General features: G+C 38.8%; 1 protein-coding gene across 3 annotated transcripts in view; it reads left to right on the top strand.

Moving 5' to 3' along the window:
- Positions 1–25,981, top strand: part of Cpq (carboxypeptidase Q) — a 570,217-nt gene that overhangs the window by 336,694 nt on the left and 207,542 nt on the right. For all 3 annotated transcript variants that reach the window (XM_008765417.4, XM_039079808.2, NM_031640.1), the window contains 1 exon segment: positions 2,380–2,471. In XM_008765417.4, coding sequence (XP_008763639.1) covers positions 2,380–2,471 — 92 coding nt within the window.

A 25,981-nucleotide genomic window follows, 5' to 3' on the forward strand; every position in this document is an offset into this window, starting at 1 on the left:
CATTGTTAAAGGGGTTGGACAACTACTGCATTTCTCAACTAGTGTGAGTATATTTCTGTAAGGGGCACACATGCTTGCTCCTCAAAATCAGGTCACAGAAGACAGAACTTAGGCAAAATTCCAAAGGGTGGAAAACAGAAGCAAGTGGGTGTGAAGATCCACAGTTTCTCTAGAAGTCAGGATTTGAGAAAGAGATCTACAAGAAGACTTAACTTTAGTTTTCTGCTGAAAGTCAAGTTTATTTTGCTTTGCCATTTTCCTAGTTTGAATATAGGTCAGCCAATTGACCTTTTCCATTTATTAGTTAGTAATGTCTCATCTTCTTTGCCTATAAATTTGGGAATAATAAAGCCCACTATTAAAGAAATCTTCTCTTCATCTTTTGTTGTAGGTGCTTCCCCCCCACCCCCCCCAGCACGACTGCTTTCTGAAATAAAATAAAATAAAATAAAAATGAAATAAAAATAAAATGCAGGTAGATCACATTTGTAAGCCAAAATGAAGTTTTGACAATTGTTCTTATAGAGAAAAGTCACAAATCTGTCAGCTGTTTGCCAAACAGGGTGGAGATACTCATCAGAAATCCAAAGGATGGCCCATTCTGTCATGAAAACTCAGAATGTCCTAATGCCTACCTGGCTACAGGTAGATGTGGTCTACATACTTTTAAAATCCATGTGCTTGCTTTGCAGGGGGTCTGCATCCCACTGAGTACTTCCCAGAACTGGGATATAGCATTACTCTGCTTGAGCTCTTTGTTTCCCCTTTCCTCTGTACAATGAATCTCTGCTTTGATCTTTGCTACTGCTATTGATTTATTCCCATAATAGTTGTTGATACTGTCATTTTACATACTTTAAATAAGTGGATTTTAAAACTGGCTTGGAGACAGCAAGGTTGATCAGTGAGTAAAGGCTTTGTGACTGATGACCTCAGGTCTATCCACATGGTGGAAGGATAAAACCAAATTCCCGTAAATAATTGTCTTTTGCGCTCTCTCTCTCTCTCTCTCTCTATCTCTATCTCTCTGTGGTGTGTGTGTATGTGTTGTATGCACAGGCATGTGCATACACAATTAATACATAAAAAGAAAAATGAAAAATAGATTAGATTTAAGATATTTTATTTAAAATAAAGTGTAAATTAAAATTTAAGACTAAATTAAAGTTAAAATAATACATTAATCTCATTTGATGCTCAGATATATTTAGCTTTGACCTCATCCATAAAATGTATTCTGAGTGTGGGGAAGGTCTTTGTTTGTAATGGAACATGTTCTTGCTTGCATGCATCTCACACTAAAAGAAGCTGTGTTTTCTACAGCTTAACTAAAATCTGAAATTTCTGTGACTGAGGGTTCTGTACATTAGAGGTGTCCGAGGGCTGTGTACAAGAGACATAAGCAAGAGGCTTTGTCTTAAATCTACCTTGCTGGACACTTGTTACCAGATGCAAAGCCGTCTAGAATTAGGCACAGAGGAGCTAAGAAACAGTCCTTGAAAGCATACTATGTTCCAGAGAATATGACTGATACATGTACTATGTAACATTACCTTTGACTGCCACGGGCGTTAGGTAAGATTGTTTATGTCTTATTCCATTAATTTTCCTAATAATCCCATGAGGTAGTCATCATTTTTTTTTCCATGTAGAAGAAACCATCAGGATTCAGAGGTGGTAGAGCAGGAATAAAACACAGCTCCTTCAGACTCCAGGGTCAACACATTGTTCCTTATGGAGTTAGGGTGCCTAGTAATCAAAATGGCATGTTAGACAAAGGTCTAAGTCAATGGATGAAGTCCTATTCATTTCTCTCAGTTTAGTGACAATCAGACTGTGATAGTGAAAGGAGATTTCTGAGTCATTTAAGCGACAGCTAAACCCCTAGATTCCTTTTCTCCCATGGGTCCTTCACTCTGTGAAGTAGGTGCTCATGTTCCTAATGGGTGGTGGGCTTCTCATGGACTCAGAAGGGCCGTGTGTGTGTGTGTGTGTGTGTGTGTGTGTGTGTGTGTGTGTGCCAACTATGCTTACTGCTAAGTGATTTGGTTCCAACTGACAGCTCTGGGAGGCTTTAAGATCTTAGGTTCCTCCTGATGTTGTCCTCTAGATTGGTATAATAAATACTTCACAGAACTTGACCATACACTAGGCCCTGCAAATAACAATGGCCATAGCCCTTTCTGCTTTTCCCCCTCCTGGAGATTGTTATCTCTGAAGCTGTACCCTTGTGTCATCATCTGTACCCTGAAGTAGGTATGGCTCATAGCACCAGCCAGAGACAGGCACCTCTGATTCACTCTTATTTCCACAGTGCCGAGGAGGTCTCCACCAAAACATCCAAAACAAGTTGACAGATGCCTTTTATTATTTTCCCAGGGCTGCGTCCAAAGAGGACTCTGCGCTTGGTGCTCTGGACCGCAGAAGAACAAGGAGGGGTTGGTGCCTCCCAGTATTATGAGCTACATAAGGTAAGACTGGCCAGCATGTGCTGCACACTAACGTGTCAGATTAGCATAAAGCACTGCTTTGAAATTGGGTTTGAAAATCCTCCATAATTGTCTAAGAAATCTTAGTTCTTTGCGGCCAGCTAACTCCCGCAAATACCTGGTCCTGTCAGCAAGAACATCCGGGTGAGATGAAGATACTATGCATGGCTAAAGGCCCTTCTGTTTCCTGATCATACTCATGGCCCTAGAAAACTCTCAGCACAATCTTACCATTTTCTTAAGAGTCTTGATAGTTCTGCTGTGCTCATACATGACAGGAAGCAATAGGTAACCATCACCTCCCCACTGAGCCAAGCCCTCTGCCTTTGTGACACAAATCCTCAAAGTCCTGGGATTGGAGGCCCTGACACCTGAAGTCAATCAGCCTCATGTTCATGGCGGTGGGAGCGAATCAACCACAGGTCTCTGAACTGGGAACACAGAAGGCGACCTGGTCAGATACTAAACTTAGGCATAGATGAAGCAAGAAGACCACTGTGAATGACCATGATTTTCTAATCTACACACCTCTTTTAACACTGCAGGTAGGAGGGTATGACGGAGAACAACTTTTAAAGAGTAAAATGTAAAAGGATGGGGAACCTTGAGAACAAATTGAACACTGGCTCAAAGAGAAGCTATTTGAGTGTCCCCAGGTGAATGGGACAAGAAAGCATGTATATGCCTGCTGTGGAGGAGGGTGAGAAGGAGAGAGAGAAGGAGGAGAAGGAAGAGGAGGAGGAGGAGGACCAAACTTCTATTTGCAGTACCCACATACTAACTTATAGTCTCCTTGAACTCCAGTTCTAAGGATCTGGTGCCCCCTCCTGACCTCTAGGTGTACCACATAAGCACAAGGTTCACAGACATACACACAGACAAAACACCATACACATAAAATAATGTAAAAATATATAAAAGAATGAATGTATAAGCAAATCATAAGTCCTGGAAGTGGGGATAAAACAGGTTATCCACAGTGTGGGCAAGTGGTAACAGATCACAAGTAACATCACAATAGTAGTCCTTTGTCATAGAACAGTAGCAAGAAGTGAAACAACCCTTCCACATAGTGGTTCTGTTTATTTATTTACATTTCAAATGTTATCCCCTTTCCTGATTTCCCCTCCAGAAACCTGCTATCCCATCCCCCTACCCTGCCTCCATAAGGGTGCTCCCTCACCCACCCATCCATTCCCTCCCTCCTCCCTGCCCTGACATTCCCCTACACTGGGCCATAGAGCATTGACAGGACCAAGGGCCTCTCCTCCCATTGATGCTCAACAAGGTCATTCTCTGATACATATGCAGATGGAGCATATGTGCATCCCTGTGTACTCACAGGGTAGTGGTTTAGTCCCTGGGAGCTCTTGGGGGGAGGGTCTGGTTGGTTGATATTGTTGTTCTTATCGGGTTGCAAACCCCTTCAGCTTCTTCAATTCTTCCACATAGTGTTTTAATTGACAAAAGTTTATTCATTGCTCATATATCTTACAACAATAACTTACACTAGTGGCCTCTTCATAGAAAATATTTACTGGCCCACAGTTTTATGGTAAAAATTACAGTTTCATAGCATTTCCATATGATAATCTCTGTACTGTTTTATTTAATTTTTAAAGAAAATTTTGTACATTTTTGTGGATTATATTCAATAGCAAGTATTTTACACAGAGGTAGTGTATTATTATAAAGCTGTATCCACAGTCTTCTCATTCATGTTGGGTAGAGTTTAACAGCACAGCTGGCTAAGCACATATGGAACCAGCTATGGAGGAAAACATTATGTAAAAAATTATTGTTTTTTTTCTTTTTGCTTCTCTGAATGAAATTTTATTTTCCACTTATAGAATCTATTCCTCAATGAATATTCTAAAGAGATATTTAATGAACAGGTTTAGTTAATCTTTATGGGAGTGAAAATAATATTTATATTCATTATTATTTTCTTCATAAATATGCCCTTATTTACAATGTGCTTTTATTAATATATACATATAAAAATTAAATGATAGGGCAAAAATCATTGCCCAAACTGATTTTCAAAATTATATTCTGATCAATAGCCACCTTCACTTTATAATTTTTCTATCTTATAAAATATTAGCTCAATTATTGTAATACCTGTTGAAATCCACTAAACTACTGAAAATTCATTAGGTTATTGTGAAGTATATAAAACTACTTGTGCTTAGTATGTGAATTTTTTAATTCACACTGAATTTTATTGTAATATCTAAAATGTTCTCTCCAAGGAAGCAAGCTTTCCAGCAAAAAAAGTATATACATGGATTTTGGCAACAGCAGTAGGTAAAATAATAGAAAACAGACACAAGTTTTTGCTATGACTTGACTAAATTAGTCAGAATAAAACTCATATTAGCTATCTGTCCATCACTGTAACGAAGTTATCAGTAATGATTAGCCTATAAAGAGGAATGGTTTATTCAGGTTCACAGTTTCAGAGAGTTTGGTCCATGATTATTTGGTTTTATTATTTTTAATTTTGTGACAAGGTAGACAGAAGAACATCATGCAACCGAACTGGTTACACCTTTTGGTGGTTAGGAAGCGAGAACAGGGAGTTCCCTTTATGATAAGGCACTCCTTTCCAAACTCTCTAAGCTATGAATACATAAATATGTTAATTTATTCATAAGGTCTTTATGATCTAGTCACCTTGCAAACAAACCCCCCACCGCTCGGTACTGCTGCAGTAGGAATCAAGCCCTCATAGGGTCTGAGGAGACGTTTAAGATTCAAACCATAAAAAAAATCATTCCTAAGATCAACTCAACACCCCCCTCACAATTCATAACATAAAGTCTTATAAAGGAGTTTCTCTTATTCTGATGGGTTATACAATGTTATTTCCTAATTTTCAAGTTTTCTCTGATGCCTCTGCCTTTCATTACATTAGTACATGGCTATAAGAACTGTCTAAAGGTACTTACTCTATCATTTTATTGAGGCTTAATTAGAGGCTTCGCATGGCTTTTTCAGCCTACTTTCTCATAGAACCCAAGACCACCAGCCAAGAAATGGAACAATGCATAGTGAGTTGAGCCCTTCCTTATTAATCACTAATTAAGAAAATGCTCTAAAGGCTTGTCTACAACTGATTGTAGGAGACAAAGAGAAAGCCTATAATACTTAGATCCTACCCCTAGAAACAAACTTTTCCAGGAAAGCTGAACCTCCTGAAGGACTTATAACCCACTCATAGCACCATCACCTGGGAAGGAACCAAGTGTCCAAATGTATGAGCCTATAGAAGATATTTCTCTTTAAACAGGCATATGGACATATGGTGACTGAGGTGAACTGTTTCCATGTGAAGGAATGCCTTGGTACAACAGGTCATTGAATAGCAGCCATTGAAGCCACAACTGACTCTTTACTAAGGGCACTAAGGGAGAGAAGAGTTGTGAGAACCCAACAGGATACTAGAAAGGAGAGTGACCCTTTAATGCTCATCTAGACAGAATGAGAAAGCCTGCTAAAAGGCCCTTTGCATTATGCTTCTTGATGAAGTTGTTATTTAAAATGTGAACTACTCTACAGATTGAATCCAGCTCATGTTTACTAGAAGAAAATGTCACCATACAAAGAGCACATTACTGTGAATAAAAGTTGACTTGTGGAAGTGGAATTTAACTTTGCATTTTGAAAACAGGATCCTTTTCTCAATTTTTCAAATCAATTAATCAAATGATTTTTGATTAATCAGATGTTCTGGGAACAGAGTAACTCTCCTCCCTTCTCTTAGGAGGCCAGCATGTCACTTCTCAGGTTCTAAAATGTACAAAGGATGGGGGGAACTAAATTAATCGCAACTGGATTTGATGGTATTTTGAAATCTCTTACATTTTAAGCAAAAAATTATGTTCTAGCATAATTATAAGTAGCCAGGTAATCTGGCCTTGAGAAGGCTTAATTATGTGAAGTAGTCCAATAAAATAGATTGATGTGTTCTAGTCTGGCATGAAAAATATTTAACCTACCCTGATTTATTGCACAAACTCTGGCAATTGAATCATGGGGTAATAAACACTGATGTGTTCTGGTAGTCATTAATAAGGGCAATATTTTAAATAGATTATCAAGTGAGAGATGGAATTTATAATAATTCTAAATAAATCAGCTTATTTTAACTCTAACCACCTTAATAACAGAAAAAGGTTAAAATGAATATATGCAATTATATTTAGCATTTCCTGTGTTTCTAGTCCTGAGAAATAAAAGTTCCTTCTTACATAAATATCCAAAAACTGATCTACTTTTAGTAGTAAAGTTTTTGCCAACTTTCTGACCAACATTAAGTTTCACAACTCACTTTAAAAGGGATGTGTTACAAATCCAAGGAGACTTACTCACATTATCCAGGCAAATGTGTTTCGTAGGCATTTTTACTTTGTAACCCTATTGCCCCCAAATATTTTTAATGTGGTCAAAGTGACACTACCAGAGTGTGACATCATTGTGCCCTTCTTCAGATCTAGGTATAAGAACAACAAATGTGACCTAAATAACTAGTGTATTGGCTTGAGCTGTGTCACCACAGAGCTTTCCCAGCATCCTAATCTTCTAAGTTCACAGCCTTTCTCATGAGAAGGCACAGTCCCAGTCAGTGCTACTTGGCTTTTAAGCATCTGTGTTTTTCGTTCAATCTCTAAATATTTCATTAATCAACTAAGCATATTACAAAATTAGTTTAAATTTCATTTATCCTAGTATGTTTTTTTTATCTGGACTTGTAGTTTTCATTTGCACATAATTGACATAGCACACCTAGGAGAACATAGTGATCTTGTAAGAATTTTGTACTTAATTTTCTTCTTTTACAAAGGAAAGAAAATAGTAGTTTTCAATGTAACCACAGGCTGTGACAGCTGGAATGCACTCGTACTCTATTCTTGGATTTTAAGACCTTACCTACAACTTGCATAATATTTATATTACCTATTTTGGTTTCAGCGGATGTGGAGTTTGACTTACGTATTGTTTCAAGCATACTATGTGTAAAGAAATAATATCCTAATTTCTCTGGTTTACTTTCTAAACCAAACAGAACAATTGCTTTTTTTGTAACTGGCCTTGCATATTACTTTTCTCTAGCTTTAAAGCCACTGAGAAGGGCATTAATTGTATCCAGTCTGCTCAACTGGCTGGCTAGAAGTTGAATAAAAGGCACAAATAATTTCTACCACAATGCCTCCTTATGCTTGCCCAGGTCATGATTTGATCTGGAAGGAACAGCAGCATTATCTAGTGCATGCATTTCCCAAGAAAATCAAGTTGACATTCCAGCAAGCACAAATCTGAAATGAGTGTCATGCCTTGGGCTCAAAAGTGACCCATATGGGTCAACACTCTTGGGACTAAATTACCCTATTATATGTACTTGGGCCCCACTAAGTTACAGAGGCAGCAACCTACTTTGGAATCACCAGCACGATTTTAATTTGCCTGAAGTTATCTTCTCCTGCCTGTCATCTAAACCACAGCCTCTGAAATTATGGGTCATTACCCCATATGGAGTTGCTTAAGTGAAAGGAGAGGTCATGAAAAATGTGGCAATAACAAAAGGTTGTTGAGTGGGAAAGGGCTGAAGACTAATCAAAGTTAAATGGGTAATGAGTCCATAGCTTCCGGAACAGTCATCTGCAGCATGACTTCCCTGCCACATTGATTCTGAATACACAACATGCACACTTTGTACTCCAAGTGACATCACAAAGGCAGCGGGAGACACCTCGGCTCATACTGGAGTCATTACAAAGTTTTCGGCTCCTCTAGGATGGTGAAAAGCAAAGACAATGTTTTCCTACATCATTCCTTCACATGTATGTATCAAATTTGTCTTTGAATCAGGTTGTGTTATAATGTCTTATTTTTAAATCTTGCTATTTGAGTTTTATAAAAACCCTGTCAAATGAGGTATTATTAGCTAGGCCTGTGCCTGTGGAGACTAGCGGTTAACATTAAATATCCTTAAATTTTTTAATCAGGATCTCACTCAGTGACCCTGGACTAATTCATTTGTAATGGTTCACTTGTTCTTCCTGACAACACATTCAGCTCTGGGATTGCATGTGTGTCCGGCCATGTTTAACTTTTACATTGGTACTGAGAATCTTGCTCAGGTCCTCATGCACCCTACATATTGGCTCATCTCTCTTCCCCTTTCCCCAAAACAAAAACAACAGTAAATGTTTCTCCTCCTGTTCCTATTCTCCCCCTTTTCCTCAGGCTTAGTTTTTGTTGTTTGTCTTATTGTTATTTTTAAAACAGGGTTTTCCTATGTGGCCTAGTCTAGAACTTGTGCTGCTCTGAGTCTCTGAGTGCTGGGATTGTAGGCCTGTTCCACTGTGTAGCACCCAATATTTCTTAAATCATGAACAGAATGCTCTATTCAGATAGCTAAATGTAATAACAATATGATAAGATATAATTTTAAAGGTATCTTTTTTCAAAAGTTTACACACAGAGAAGAGGTTTATAAAGAAACAAACACTACAGTGTGTCCTGGCCCTTAATTCCTTACCATATCTGGATTAAGTCAGGTTTTTTTAACCCAAATTATATCATTGGAAAGTAGGAGAAAGTCTCTTCCCAAGAGACCAGGAGAATGATAGGCCTCCCATCTGTTATTAGCTCTCCTGGAGATGGCTGTCTATGTCTAGCAGGGGTGATTTTACCTCTATTCTAGGGATTGTACAACTTCAGAGAGTGGTCTGTCCAAAATGGCATGAGTCTCTGGATAGAACAAAACCCTGCAGGCCTGCCTAAAAGTCAATGCTAAGTTGAGAAGTTCACTTTCTACCCTAAGGAGCAATGTCCAGATCCACCAGCATTGTTTAATCCAGGCTATTGTGAAGGGAGCAGCTCAGCCAAGGAAACAGTAGTAGAATCATAGGGCCCAGTTCTGACCACAAGCTGTGGACCTGCCACAGACCTCTCTCTTTCTTTCAGGAACTCTCTTAGCAGTTACTCAAATGGGATTGAGCATCCAAGTCCTGTGGTACTAGTCATGCATCTGACCAACTCTATCATTGTTTCCTGATAGTGATGATTGGGGTCTGCCTTTCTCACCTTCTTAGAAATAAGGCCTCATCTGTAATTCCTGCTGACTCACCTATATGTATATAACCCATATACACACACATAGATACACACATGCACACTCACATACACACTTATACATACACAGAGATACACTCACACACAGAGATATACACATATACATAGTCACACACCCATACACACACATTCATATACATAGATATACACACACACACACACACACACACACACACACACACACACACCACACACCCTCACCTCAAGATTAGAACTTTATTCCTCGTTTTCTTTCAGAAGCCTTTCTTCTTGTACTCTGTTAAGAGATACTTGCATTTACTCATTCTAGAAGCTGGGGGTTTCCCACAGCAACTTGCAGTTTGCTAGCATTAGTTTCAGGATTCTTTTAAAGGAGAGTTTCTCAAAATCAATTTTTAAAGAGCTTTTGTACCTGGCAAAACCGAACATACATAAACAACAATTCACATTCAGAGAGCTGAACAAGGCCTCTCAACAAAGGCAGACTGGTCTCACAATCGGAGTGACTTTCCAATTAAACAGCATTTCTATCACTAGTTAAGAACAGGGGTGTTTGCTTTCATGAATCCCTAGAATTTCGTTTAATAAAACTCATTCATCAAGTTAGAGTTACTGTCACAAGGACAAGAGTCGGGCCAGCTCTCCAGGTGTGAACTACAGTCTGATAGACTCCATGGAGCTAAATGATTTGTTTCCCTCCAAAGCCTTATATCCTACAGAATCCAATGGGAAGCAATCGGGCTATTTTGTCATTTGAATTAGGAAAGGTCAAGGGATTTGAACTTAATAGTAGTCTGAGGAAAAGTGCTTTGTGAAAACAGCCCATTTTTTTCCATGTAAGAGAAAAATAATGTGCTCCACTCATTAGATCTAAAAATCAAGTGATGTAGAATTTGGTTGGTGGCTAGACTTATAGAACAAAAGAAGTCATCCAAAATTCTGATTTTGTTTCCCCACGAGTGTAAATCAAGTTCTCACTTTTATACAATGTCATCACTTCTAAATTACTCTTCATACACTTTCTCTCACTGACTGTACCAGTGAGGTAGATAAATGGCAGATGGTGTTATATAGTCCTAATTTCACACCTAAAGAAACAGAGGCTCAGTGAAGTAAAGAAGTACACAAGGCTGCACTGCCCATTGAGTTCAGAGCCTGAGCATGAACCTAGCTTTCCTATCTCCAGTCTTCAGCCACATGATCATCTGACTACTTGCTCGTCCACCACTTATCATCAAATACAATGTTTATCAACTTGTCCTGGTGGATTGTGTTGCAGTGATGCCAAGTGTACTAGTGATGAAGCATCAAGGTACATAGTTTAAAACACAGATAATGCAGTATCTGTTCTGCACAATTTGAGAACGAAAGACCCAGGAACACTGAGCACAGGTTGTCCTGTTAATTCCTGATGCATTGTTCTGGCATGGTTTCTGTGAGGTTTAAAAAACATGTGCGCCTTCTGGTCTCCATCTGCACCCAGAGGTAAGGCTCTCCCATAGCCCTCCATACCCAAATTCTGCCTGGAGAGAGCTGGTCTCCCAGGAGTGCTCTCACTCCTAAGCCCACAGGTGAGACCACCAATTTCAATCCAATATCTGTCCAAAGAGGAACCTGCCACGAGCACACAAGGAACAGGAACTACAGAGGAGCCTAGGACAGGATACTTTCAGCCTCCATTTGTGCCCAGAGATAAGGCTGTCCCACAGACATCTGTACCCAAATCCTGGCTGGAGAGAGCTGGTATCCTAAAAGTGCTCTCACTCCTAAGATCACAGGCTCACAGGACCACAGGAGGGACAAGCTCCAGTTAGAGACAGCAAGACCAACAAACACCAGAGATAGGCAGATGTCAAGAGGCCAGCACAAGACCTAAGCGACAGAAACCAATACTACTTGGCATCATCAGAACCCAGCACATCCTGGATACCCAAACAAACCAGAAAAGCAAGATTTGGATTTAAAATCTCATCTCATGATGATGATAGCAGATATTAAGAAGGACATAAATAACTCCCTTAAAGAAATACAGGACAATACAGGTAAACAAGTAGAATCTCTTAAAGAGGAAACACAAAAATTCCTTAAAGAATTACAGAAAACAAAACCAAACAGGTGAAGGATTTGAATAAAACCATCCAGGATCTAAAAATGGAAATAGGAATAAAGAAATCATAAAGAGATATAACTCTGGGGATAGAAAACCTAGGAAAGAGATCAGGAGACATAGATGCAAGCATCACCAACAGAATACAAAAGATAGAAGAGAGAATCTCAGGGGCAGAAGATTTCACAGAAAACATTGATAAAATAGTCAAAGAAAATGCAAAATGCAAAAAGCTTCTAACCCAGAACATCCAGGAAATTCAGAACACAATGAGAAGATCAAACCTAAGGATAATAGGTATAGAAGAGAGCAAAGATTCCCAACTTAAAGAGCCAGTAAATATCTTCAACAAAATTATAGAAAACTTCCCTAACCTAAAGAGATGCCCATGAACATACAAGAAGCCTACACAACTCCAAATAGACTGGAACAGAAAAGATATTCCTTCCATCACATAATAGTCAAAATACCAAATGCACAAAACAAAGAAAGAATATTAAAAGCAGTAAGGGAAAAATGTCAAGTAACATATAAAGGCAAACCTATCAGAATTATACCAGACTTCTCAACAGAGACTGTGAAAGCCAGAAGATCCTGGACAGATGTCATACAGACCCTAAGAGAACACAAATGCCAACCCTAGCTACTATATCCAGCAAAACTCTCAATTAACATAGATGGAGAAACCAAAATATTCCATGACAAAACCAAATTTACACATTATCTTTCCACAAACCCAGCCCTACAAATGATAATAGATGGAAAACTTCAACACAAGGAGGGAAACTACACCCCCCCAAAAAAGCAAGAAAGTAATCTTCTTGCAACAAAACCAAAAGAAAAGAGCCACACAAATATAATTCTGCCTCTTACCAATGAAAACAACAGGAACCAATTATCACTATTTTAAATATCTCTTAACATCAATGGACTCAATTCCCCAATAAAAACACATAGACTAACAGACTGGATAAACAGGATCCAGCATGTTGCTGCATACAGGAAACACACCCCAATGACAAAGACAGACACCACCTCAGAGTAAAAGGCTGAAAAAAAATTTCCAAGCAAATGGTCCCAAGAAACAAGCTGGAGTAGCCATTCTAACATTGAAGAAAATCGACTTTCAACCAAAAGTTTTCAAAAAAGATAAGGAAGGACACTTCATACCCATCAAAGGAAAAAAATCTACCAAAATGAACTCTCAATTCTGGACATCTATGCTCCAAATGCAAGGGCACCCACATTCGTAACAGAAACTTTACTAAAGATCAAAGCACACATTGCACTTCACACAATAATAGTGGGAGACTTCAACACCCTGCTTTCATCAATAGACATTTCCACTTCTAACATCAATATTTTTTCCTTGTCATATGGATGGTTAAATCTTAGCACAGTGTCCATAAATTCAGAAGAGAAGACTGACTTGACTCTGGAACTTAAAGTCCATTCTACAATGAGACTACATATGATAGAAAATTTCAGTTTTGTGTTCTTACTTGGCTATTCTGCATTTTTATTGATTTCAGTCTTTCTTTTCTGTCATCTTAATGTTTGTCTAAGTGCTTCTTTGGACCAATTCTCGTGATCTGTACCTTTTCTTTCTGTATTCTTGGTAAATAGTTTGTTGCGTTTCTTTATAATGTATATATAATGTATCAATAGAATAAAAACCAAGTAGTATATTCAAAGAACAAGATAGGAGAATTTAGAAGATGGTTAAGTATCACAAAAAAGTAACTAAGACACACTATTATTAATTTTGTGTATACAAAATAATGCTAATTTCATTATTTCCTAGATGTATAAGTTAAGAATGATTTTCTTCCATTTATAATACATTCCCAATTTCTCAGTTAGATAGTAGATATTTTTATATAACTAAAGTGAGTTTTGAAGTATGTGTCCACAATATTTCTATCAAATGCTGTAAAACTAGCTTGCTTCCCATGACATTAAAAAGTTTTATATTGTTATAAAATACATTTAAATATTTTTTGCTAATATATATCATTATATATGATATATAACCATATATATTACATGCATTATATGTGCATGTGAACACACATATCCATGAACACATATATGTGGTATAGACACAAGAACAAGTATATGAATACAATAAAAATAATTTATATTTAAAGTAGGTTTTAATCTTTAAGCATTCCAGAACCAATTACTTGGTAAGGCTATTTATCTTATTAATTTATCTAATAAATATGTTCAATTAATAACTAATAAATGTTATCATCTTTATTATTAAAAATAAAAAATCACATGTGCATTTATTTATGATGTTAACTCTCAAAATCCTGATACAATGATTGAAAAAAACCAGCAACACTGGAATTTCTGTATAATTTCTTCTTAGTTTGGTTCATCTTACAAGTAATAAAAAATACACTTTGAAAATATACCAAACCCTTGCCATGATCCAAAATTCTTTCTTGCCATGATAAATGTTAAAAATCATCACACTATTTAAAAGTCTCTATTCATATCAGGGAATCCCTCAAGATATCTCCTTAGGACATTCCACGGTGTTTAGCTCTGTAAAAAGAGTTACATGAGACAAGATACCAATCATGTGTGAATGTGTGTTTATATCTTTTCTGTGTGTACAGACCTTAGGTACGCAATATATTAGTCTCTCCTCAAACAGAATCCATCTTTCTTCTTTTACTCTATTTATGTATAGAATACCCAGGATAGAAATATAACAGGACAGACTCGTGTCTGAGCTGTCTTGTAAAATCCTAAAGGCATTTTATTGCATCTGCATTGTCTAACACTATCAGACATAGCATATTTCTGGCCAGTCCAAATTAATGTATGCCTATGACTTAGATCAGAGGAACAACTGGAAAAGGAGGTAATTTCTACAAATCATATTGTCACCTATGTTACTGCCTTAGTAAGTTGCAATGTGAAAAGTGCAAGGACAGATAGGTGGACTGAAAGCTAAGCAGTGAGCTCTGAATCATAAAAGAGAAAAAAAATCTTCACCTGCCAAAACCACACTGATGCTCACTGTTCTTCTGTGGTGGTTGTGATGAAGAGATGTCCCTGGCAGCTGGTTCAGCCTGCCAAAGTCTAATGCTGCAGAAGGAGAAAGGGAAATGAGAATGATAAGCATGATTCAGGAGCAGAACAAAGCCCTGTCACCATAAACAGTAAGCTGAGAGGCTTCCAAAGAATTTGGCAGGAAGTCTTTGGCCACCCACGGGATTTTTTATCTTCTCATCTTTGGGGTAATTACCTTACTGTAGTACAGTGTGAATCCCTCTATTTAAAGATGCTTTTCTGAAGCAACAGCCCAAATGGAGCAAATGAAGAGGAAGAAAGAATAATTACTTATATACAAAGATGCTGCCTTCACGTCTTGAAAATATACTTAATGTCTAATTATCCTGACATTTCTGTTGTACAAAAATGTTGAAAATGCAAATGTAATTTCTTGGCTAATTATTTCATTTTATGGAAGTTGCACTTGTGAAGTAATAAATTCACAGTGTCGTTGTGAGAGCCAGATATTCTGGACATTAATGTTGAAATTTTCAAATAAAATAAACTATATTATCTCATGACTATTCTAATTGGGTGAAAATGTCCTTTAAACTTATACATATATTATGCAAATTTTTCCAGCACTTATTTTATCATTCAAGTAAGATAACAATATTTACCTAAGTAAATTATTAATGACAGGGACCCAAGAGATACCACGAGGTACCCACCAGCATCTCCAATGAACAAATCTGTACCTCTCTCTTGCATATGATTCTCAGATTTGCCTTATAAATAGTCATCTTACTTATATTTAAATGAATTTTATTTTATTGGATTTTTTAAAATTTACATTTCAAATGTTATTCCCTTTCCCACTTTCCCCAGGTATAAGCCCCCTATTCCATCCCCCTTCCCTTCTTCTATAAGGGTGTTCCCCTCCCCATCTACACCCCCTTCTCGACCCCCTGACAGTCCCCTACACTCGGGGGTCCAACCTTGGCAGGACTAAGGGCTTCTTCTTCCATTGCTACCCAACAAGGACATCCTCTGCTACATATGCGGCTGGAACCATGGGTCAGTCCATGTATAGTCTTTGGGTAGTGGTTTAGTCCCTGGGAACTCTAGTTGGTTGGCATGGTTGTTCTTGTGGGGTTGCAAGCCTCATCAGCTCCTTCAGTCCTTTCTGTAATTCCTCCAACGGGGATCCCATTCTCAGTTCAATGCTTTGCTGCTAGCATTTGCCTCTGTATTTGACATGCTCTGTGTGGATGTGCCTTTCAGGAGACATCTATATCCGGCTCCTGTCAGTATGCACTTCTTAACTTCATCAATCTTATCTAGTTTTGGTGGCTGTATATATATATGGGCTGTATACCCATGTATGGCAGGCTCTGAATGGCCATTCCTTCAGTCTCTGCTCCAAACTTTGCCTCCATATCCCCTCCTATGAATATTTTTGTTCCCCCTTTTAAAAAGTAGTGAGGCATCTGCACTTTGGTCATCCTTCTTCTTGAGTTTCATGTGGTCTGTGAATTGAATCTTGGGTAATTTGAGCTTTTGCGCTAATATCCACTTATCAATGAGTGCATACCACGTGTGTTTTTCTGTGATTGGGTTACCTCACTCAGAATGATATTTTCTAGTTCCATCCATTTGCCTGTGAATTTCATGAAGACATTGTTTTGGATAGCTGACTAGTACTCCATTGTGTAGATGTACCACATTTTCTATATTCATTTTTTCTGTTGAAGGGCATGTGGGTTCTTTCCAGCTTCTGGCTGTTATAAATAAGGCTGCTATGACATAGTGGAGCATGTGTCTTTGTTGTATGGTGGAGCATCTTCTGGTTATATACCCAGGAGAGGTGTAACTGGGTCCTTAGGTAGTGGAATGTCCAATTTTATGAGGAACCTCCAGACTGATTTCCAGAGTGGTTGTACCAGTGTGCAATCCCACCAATAACTGAGAAGTGTTCCTCTTTCTCCACATCCTCGCCAGCATCTGTTGTCACCTGTATTTTTGATCTTGGCCATTCTGACTGGTGTGAGGTGGACTCTCAGGGTTGTTTTGGTTTGCATTTCCCTGATGACTAAGGATGTTGAGCATTTTCTTAGGTACTTCTCAGCCATTCAATATTCCTCAGCTGAGAATTCTTTGTTACCTCTGCACCCTATTTTTTAGCAGGCTTATTTGGCTCTCTGGAATCTACCTTCCTGTGTTCTTTGTATATTTTGGGTATTAGCCCTCTATCAGATGTAGGATTGGTAAAGATCTTTTCCCAATCTCTGTTGGCTGCTGTTACATTCTAATGACAGTGTCCTTTGCCTTACAGAAGCTTTGCAGTTTCATGAGGTCCCATTTGTCGATTCTTGATCTTGGAGCAGAAGTCATTGGTGTTTTGTTCAGGACATTTGCCCCAGTGACCATGTGATTGAGACTCTTCTCCACTTTTTCTTCTATTAGTTTGAGTGTGTCTGGTTTGATGTGGAGGTCCTTGATCCACTTGGACTTAAGCTTTGTACAGGGTGATAAGCATGGATCGATCTGCATTCTTCTACATGCTGACATCCAGTTGAACCAGCACCATTTGTTGAAAATGTTATCTTTCTTCCATTGGATGGCTTTAGCTCCTTTGTCAAAGGTCAAGTAACCATAGGTATGTGGGTTCATTTCTGGGTCATCAATTCTATTCCACTGATCTACCTGCCTGTCTCTATATCAATAACATACAGTTTTTATCACTATTGCTCTGCAATACTGCTTGAGGTCAGGAATGGTGATTCCCCCCAGAAATTCTTTTATCCTTGAGGATAGTTTTGGTTATCCTGGGTTTTTTGTTATTCCAAATGAATTTGCAAATTGCTCTTTCTAAGTCTAAGAAGAATTGAGTTGGAATTTTGATGGGGATTGTATTGAATCTGTAGATTGCTATATGTTCCAATTATATACTCAAAGCTTGCTACTATCCTAAAGGACTGGGGTTTGGTTCCTAGCATCCATACCCACTGGCTGACACCCTTTTCTGGCTTCCACAGGCTTTCATACATGTGGTATATACACACGGGACACACATGAATTTAAACCCTAACCCTAACCGTAGGGTTTATAAAAATAAAATAAATCTTTAAAACCCATACTTTTCTTGAAATAGTGAGGGAGCTATGGACAGGTTATCTGGATTTAGGTAGGTAGACCTGGCTTGCTATAATTAGAGACTGTTTGGCCCCTCCTTGCTCTCTCTGCCTCTCTGACTCTTTTCTCTCCCTAACACCTTTTCTCCTCTCTCCCCATCTTCCTCCACCCCTTCAATGTGTTCCTGTCAGCTCCACACCCCTCTCTCTAGCTCTATTCTAGTCTATTCCATGGTATTTTTGGTACCTCAGGGGAAGGGATGCCTCAGTATGGGCCCACCAAGGCACCTCTCTCACCTCACCATACTGCACTATACAGAACATCCTGGTCTTTTATAACACACAACAAGGAGACCTCTCCGAAAGCCTATTTGAGGCCACTAGTCTTTATTCCCATTCAACAATCAGGAGTCTGTACCAAAGAGCTACTGCTTCTGATTGTTCTCCCTCAGGAAGAAAGAACAATCTCCTGTATGCATGAAGACTTTATGAAAAATTTTAATGACATTTTAGGAACTCAGGCTTAAAATTCAATGATCTCTATTGACAGAAATACAAAGAATTTAAGTGAGGATGCAATGAATTCCCCAGTGAGAACCTTTGTACATGAAACCGGCAGTATAAGGACAAACTCACAGCACAGTTTCTTTCTTTACCTGCAACTTGTGGAATACAAGATACTTTCCAGTGTACAAAATGTTAAAATTGAAGGAAAATGTGGATCTTATCATCGAAGCACTATGGGGCATGTTTATTGAGATTTTTACTGGTTGGAGTGAAAGACACAAACTATCAGAAAAGTAATATTTTTTTCTTTCCTTTTTTTTTAAAGAAACCCATTTAAGTAGATTCTCCCCCCCCCCCCCAATTTCCTGAAGATAGTGTAGTTTCAATGCATTATCTTGTCATAATTGTTTCCTTTCCCTCTCAAAAGTACCCAACCTGGGATATGACTTAATATTCTACTTCTGAGTCACTCTTCCTGATAGTAATCATAGGTCTCAATAGAACAAAGTAAACCCATGATATACCTTTTAATATATGCAAAATAATTTCAGAATCTTCAGAGTAATTGCTCCTCGCTAAGCCTAGGAAAGCTCAGGTAGTTGCCAAGCTTTTTCATCAATTATAGAACAGAAGCAAGACCCCAATTCACAGTGTCCAGGGCAGAATAACTCTACTGAAGAAAAATAGCAACAGTTTATCTCCGGGTGTTTCTTCGCTGCCATATAACCCATTGTTGAGTTGTCTCTGAGGGCTTGCGCTTTCATGATTCTCTCCATGTTTGCTGTCCCCCCATATGTGTTTTTCAATACAGCGGAGGGTTGTCACCAATCAGTTTGACACAGCCACCTTTTCAACCTTTTTCTCCAAAGTATCTTTCATAATTGTGCATAGGTCCTCAAATTTTGTCTTTTTCTCCTCCTGTTTCTTCTTTTCCTCTTCATATTCTGGAAGTTCTAGTCCTTTGGTGTTAGTTAACACCAAGGTCTTACCCTCAAATTCCTCCATCTATTACACCTGGAGACAACCCCTGATCACTCCATTATTGAAATCTTAGAGCAAGAGGCAGAGGCTAACAAGAATGACAAGTCTGTGAAGGATCTGGTCATCTTCCTGTAGGAAACTGCACTCCTGTCCTCTGGCTTTAGTCTGGAAGATCCCCAGACTAACAGGATCTACAGGACAATCAAGCTTCGTCTAGGTATTGATGAGGATGATCCTAGTGTGAATGAAACCAGTGCTGCTGTAACTGAAGTAACGCCACCACTGGAAGGAGATGACAACATATCACCCATGGAAGAAGTAGACTAAGCTTCACCTGTATTATGTGTTTGATGCTTACCTTCACTCCTCTAATAATATGTTCTTCGTGTTTTTTGTTTATTTTTTAACATTTAAAACCTCTGTGTGGCATGAAAACTAAGGGGAAGATAAAATTTCTACATGTGATAGTATAGGTTTGACGCAAGAGGTTGACACAGAACGTTTGTTGTAAGATGTAATGCAACCTAGTGTTGATGTTAACTTTGTGGTCTGAAGTGTTTAGCTGTTGAGCTGGATTCCTTAGTAGAACAAATTAAGATGGCTTAAGAGTCATCTTATGTTTTTTCATTCCCTGTAGTTAATTCTGCATGTACTTGTCTTAGAAATAAACACAAGTTAAAACAACTTGACAGAGGAATTCCCGAAGTGGCTTATTTTCCAAAGCCCAGCAAACGAAACCCTAAGTTTCCCTAGGTCTTAAAACTCAGCATGGCTTGTGAATGTAAATAATAGTGCCCAGTCACATTTTGCTTTAAAAGGTAAAGATAGATGAGATAAAAAATAGCAACAGATAATCTTTATTATTAATAAAGCTACCATTCAACTAACAGAGAACTATGTCCACTGTGTGTGCCCTGAACCACTTTTGTAGTGAATATATAAAATGAAAATCACAATGCTATAAGGACAAGAACATTATTAAAAATCAGTTGCTTGTGTTTTTAAGCTGAATTTATAATCATTGTATATGTGTTTAAACTTTATTAAATAAGTAACTATGACTAAAATGTTGCCATTAATTCAATGTGATGAACATATAAGTTTATTTTTGCTGCATGCCTAACGTGTCCTGAAAATATCTGTGGTATCTGTAGCTGACAAAGTGACAAGTTCTCTGTGGTTTGTTACTAACCTCCATAATCTAAAGAAATTCTATGAGCCCATTAATTTGATGGGGGTGGTTATCTCTTGCAGTACTTGGAGGGAAGAAAAGGGGAAAATTATGTAATTATATTAAATAAGTATAAATTCCTGTTGCAGTTTAGGAAAAATAAATATGTAAGCATTTCCTTTTCAAGTTCCCAGACCTGCTCCAGATCTATGAATTTCCAAGCACAGCTTAGTTTAAGAACTTCTGCCTTAATATACCTGTGAGATAACTATAAATAATTTCCCATTTTGCAAATACACCAAGCCCAGAGTAGCTAAGTAACTTGCCTCTTGTGCTTTTTCGATGCTGTGGCCAAGAAACACATCAAGTGTCATAAGAACCTGCAAATCTTCATGCAGGGTAGCACTTGCTGCTGGTTATCAGTCACAAGGGACATGAAAATTGCAGTGTCCACTCTATCCTGAGGCCAACCACCTCTTAGAGTGATTACCCACACACCTAGCCTGGTTATCTGTATTCTTCAAACACCAGGGACACTGGATGAAGGAGGCAGAAATGCAGGAAGGACCAGGCAGGGTAGGAGCTTGACTGATTCTTTGGTTTCCCTTACCTTGGGTTTTCTTCCTCTAGACTCCCAAGTGCTCCTCAGCTGGCTTCTCAGAGCAGCCATTGTTTCTAACACATTTGAAGCTGTTTTCTACCTTAGCTACTTTCTCTTCCTCCCTTCTGATGACTGCTGTTTCTGTTTATTACTGTTCTCAGAGAAGGGAAATTGTTTCTCCTCATCCCCCTTAGCTCGTTGCAAACACCTATTTGGATCTCTCCCTGTAATCACTATAATTCCTTAGTCTCCCTTTATCTAAAATATACCTATTAAGTTATCTTAACTCTTTTTTAAATTCAAATTGCGTCATCTGTTTATTAGTTTTCTTCATTTTACCTGACTACTTTAAAACTCAGGGAGTGTGAAAAGCAATTGTTAAAGCTCTCGGTGGTCCCGGGGCACATTTATTGGTTCCTGTAATTGAGTCTTGCTGATTATGCCGAGTGATATTAACCTCATGTTGTACTAACTGTAACATAACAAACCAGAAGCTTTTAAAAATGTGTTTTTAATATTTTTAAATTCCATTTAAAATTTCACATAGCAGTCATCTCCTATTGCTTATCACCCTGCTCTCCTGTGAGTGGAAGCCGTTTCATTTCAGTAAATCTAACACAAGGCGGGGTTCATCTCAGGTGGTGAACAAAAGACAAGGTCATGCTTGATCCATACTTCACCGAAGAAGGAGAAAGTAATTGCTGTTCACCTCCCAAGTAAGACTACCTTATCATTCCCTGATTAAAAGGACCTTACAAATTTCACTTGTGGTTTGATCATTTATGACCATTTTTTTAAAAGCAACCTCACACCAGACGGCTTACATAAAGTATTTTTACATAATTGCTTTCAAAATAATTATTTTTATTCTAAGAAGAATATTAATTACTTCCCATGGGAAGTGCCCTCTCATGTGCCTTTGGCAGTTTTTTCCACAAAGCAACATCTTCTAAAGCTCTGACAACATCTCAGAAAACCCAGGACATTTTCATCACCCACACAGATCCGTCCTCACGTGGGCCTTTGTAGACAACTTATCTCCCATACGTTTTCTTTCTTTTTATTGTGCCTTTGTTTTATTTTTAAACTTATTTTTGTCTGACACACACACATACACACACACACACATACACACACACAAAAAAAAACAAAAACAAAACAGAAAACGTACAGTCATACTTACCAAGAGGGTAACATGAATGCTTTGATACATGGGTGAGAAGCATAATATTTAGATGTGGTTAAAGTCCTATATCCCCAAACACATCACTTTTTTTAGTATAGGAACCTTTAAATTCCTTTCTTGGGCTCTTCAGGAAGACATAGAGCATGCCTGATAACACAATTGCCTGTGGTAGTAGCTTACTAGGACTCCTTGCTTCTAGCTAACTTGTGAGCACCGACTGGTCACCCTTCCCATCGTGTGCTCTCCCCTCAATCCTCCCAACCTACAGAAATCACATTTTTGCTCTCAACATCTGTGAGTAGAAGCACTGATCTTTAGCATTTATAATATGATAGCAAACTTTATTTTAGGAACTTTATAAAATACACAGCAAAGATTGAGAACTGTGGCAGGAAAGGACAGGTTGCAAGATTGAAAAGTTGTCATTGTCACCTAGATCACCAAGATTCAATATAGGACTTGCTTTTGTGTTCATCATGACTAGGCTTATACATATGAGTATACCCACATGCATGTGCTTAGACACAAAAGTTGCATGCATGTTTTTTCTTACTCTCAACACATACCCTCTCAAGCTTCCTAAGTGCCTGACATTATTTTGTTTTATCCTCCTCTTGGTGTCCAGTCAAGTAAAGACTGATAATAAAGTGGTTAGATAACTCAGAGACCACACAGACAAGTATGAGTACTAAATAGAAAAGAAAGACAAAGCAGGGAGAGGGATATCTGAGGGCGTTTGACCTTTGATAGAGGGCCATGAAGAAGAATTTGTGCAGTGGTGTTGTCAGAGTAAAGACAGAAAAATGTCTGCATGAAATCCAGAAGAAAAGATTGAGGCAACGTGACAGGCTATAGCACTGGTGGAGGATCACCCTTGGCACTCAAGAGAACAGGAAGGAAGCAATGTGCTTGCAGTGGAGTGAAGAAAGGAAAGAAGCAGGAGGGGGTCACTAATAAGAAACAACTGGGTCGAGTCAAGTCTCCTGGACCACTTCTCTGAGTCAGATTGAAACAGTTGGAGACTCCTGAGCAAAGCAGACTCATGATCTATACTAACAACTGCTCTCTACTAACAAGAGCAGATGATGGCTCTGCTGCTGGGCTGAGAATCAACTGAAGGATTTAAGAAGTGAAGCACTTTCACTCAAGACAACTGTATCCCCTGGTCCCTAAAAGCCATCAGATTGACCAGTTTGTCTCTTCCAACAAGCCAGCCAGTTTCTTTGGTTAGGGATAATCTTATTAATAACTTGCTTGTTCTCTTTTTAATATTTTCAATATTTTATAGACAACCTGTGACTTCTTGAATTATACACAGAAAACTAGCAACACTTTCCTCAGACTCTTCCCCAATCAGGATATCCCTTCCACTCTTGCACTGAAGAACCTGAAAATCAAAAACTAATTTAGGTATTTCAAGATTCAGAGTTCACACATGTGCTCAACAGAGAGGGATGACCACACATGAACAAAATCAAACTTGACTCTTCAATTTATTTGCTGCTAAAATTCTAACTTGCCTACCCAGCCAATTTCTAACTAAGCCCATATATCTTTTTTTGACGTAGTAATATGAGATATCTACTCACTTAAAACCTTGTTATTGAGCACATGTGTTCTTGGTGTTGTTACAGCATCCTTGGGATATTATTACAGAAACGATGTGCTTCAAACTTCTTCAGAATTGCTTATTTAATAGAGTGTCTTGTATTTTATCCAGTAGGCTATGTTCATCTGGTCACTTGGCTAGCTGGTCAGTCTGAGCCGGCCTCTCTTGGATATATGAACAATGGAGCTGGCTGTCAACTAGGCTGTTTTTCCCAAGTGATGTCTCTCCCTAATGCAGTTTCTGTACATATCTGTCATAGGACTACTACACAAAATGAAGCTTTCTTGTGCTGGACTTTCTACTTTAACATAAAATGTGTTCAAGTTACAAGCTTCTTGAGGTATTAATGACTATTATTATGTGTCTTCAGGGTATTTAAAAAAAGGTTTGAAAAAGTCAGGGGGCTATCCTGGATAGAGGTCTGGCAAGAACATTCCAGAGAGAAGGGAGGGAGGGAGGGTGAGGGGAGGAGGGAGGGAGGGAGCATAATAAAAGGAAATTTTTTTTATGTTCACTTATATTTTATTTATTTTTATTGATTATTTTATTTATTTACATTTCCAATGTTATTTCCCTTCCCATTTTCCTCTCCACAAGCCTCCTATCCCCTCCTCCCTCCCCCTGCCTCAATAAGGGTGCTTCCCCACCTGCCTACCCACTCTTGCCTCCAAACCGCAGCCTAGTGTTCTCCTATCCTGGGTTATCAAGCCTCCACAGGACCAAGGGGCTCCCCTCTCAGTGATGCAGATAAGGAAATCCTCTACTACCTATCCAGCTGGAGCCATGGGTACCCCCTGTGTACTCTTTGGTTGTTGGCTTAGTCCCTGGGAGCATTGGGGCTCTGGTTGGTTGATATTGTTGTTCTCATGTGGTTGCAAACCCCTTCAGGTCCTACAGCCATTGCCATAACGTCCCCATTGGGGTCCCCACACTCAGTCCAATGTTTGGCTGTGTACATCCGCATCTGTATTGGTCCAACTCTGGCAAAGCCTCTCAGGGGACAGCTATACTGGGATCCTGACAGTAAGCACTTCTTGGAATCAGCAATAGTGTCTGGGTTTGGTCAGCAGAGATGGGATGGATCCTTAGGTGGGGCAGTCTCTGGATGGCTTTTCCTTCAGTTTCTGCTCCACTCTTTGTCCCTGCATTTCCTTTTGACAGCAGGAATTCTGGATTAATTTTTTTGAGGTGGGTGGGTGGTCCCTTCCCTCAACTGGGGGCCATGCCTATCCACTGGATATGGTCTCTACAAGTTCTATGTCCTATCTGATGGGTATTTCAGCTAAAGTTCTCCTTGTTGGGCCCTAGGAACCTCTTGGGTCCCTGGCATCTGGGACTTTCTAGTGGCTATCCCCAGTTTCTTCTCCCCCACTACTACACACCTACTTTCAAATTCCTGACCTTCTGTACTTCTCACCCATCTCCTCCCATATCTGAACTGGTCTTCGTTTTCCCCTCCCCCTCCTCTCTAACCTCTCATCTCCTTCTACTTCCCAGAGATTATTCTCTTTCCCCTACTGAGTAGTACTGTAACATCCACTTTGGTGTGATCTTCTGTTTTCTTGAGTTTCATATGATCTGTGAGTTGTATTCTGAGCTTCTTTTTGGCTAATATCCACTTATCATTGTGTACATACAATGTGTATTTTTTTTTTGTGACTGGGTTACCTCACTCAGGATGATATTTGCAAGTTCTATTTGCCTGTGAATTTCATGAAATCATTGTTTTTAATAGCTGAGTAGTACTCCATTGTGTAAATGTTTCCAGTCCTTTGTTGAGGGACATCTGAGTTGTTCCCAGCTTCTGGTATTATAAATAAGGTTACTATGAACACAGTGGAGCTTGTGTCACTGTTATATGTTGGAGCATCTTTGGGGTATATGCCCAGAAGTGGTATAGCTGGGTCCTCAGGTAAAATTATTTCCAATTTTCTGAGGAACTGCCAGACTGATTTCTGGAGTGGTTGCACCAGCATTAGCAATGAAGGAGTGTTCCCCTTTCTCCACATCCTTGCCAGCATCTGCTTTCACCTGAGTTTTTTATCTTAGCCATTCTGACTAC

This window comes from Rattus norvegicus, chromosome 7 (assembly GCF_036323735.1).
Source record: "Rattus norvegicus strain BN/NHsdMcwi chromosome 7, GRCr8, whole genome shotgun sequence".
NCBI lineage: Eukaryota > Metazoa > Chordata > Mammalia > Rodentia > Muridae > Rattus > Rattus norvegicus.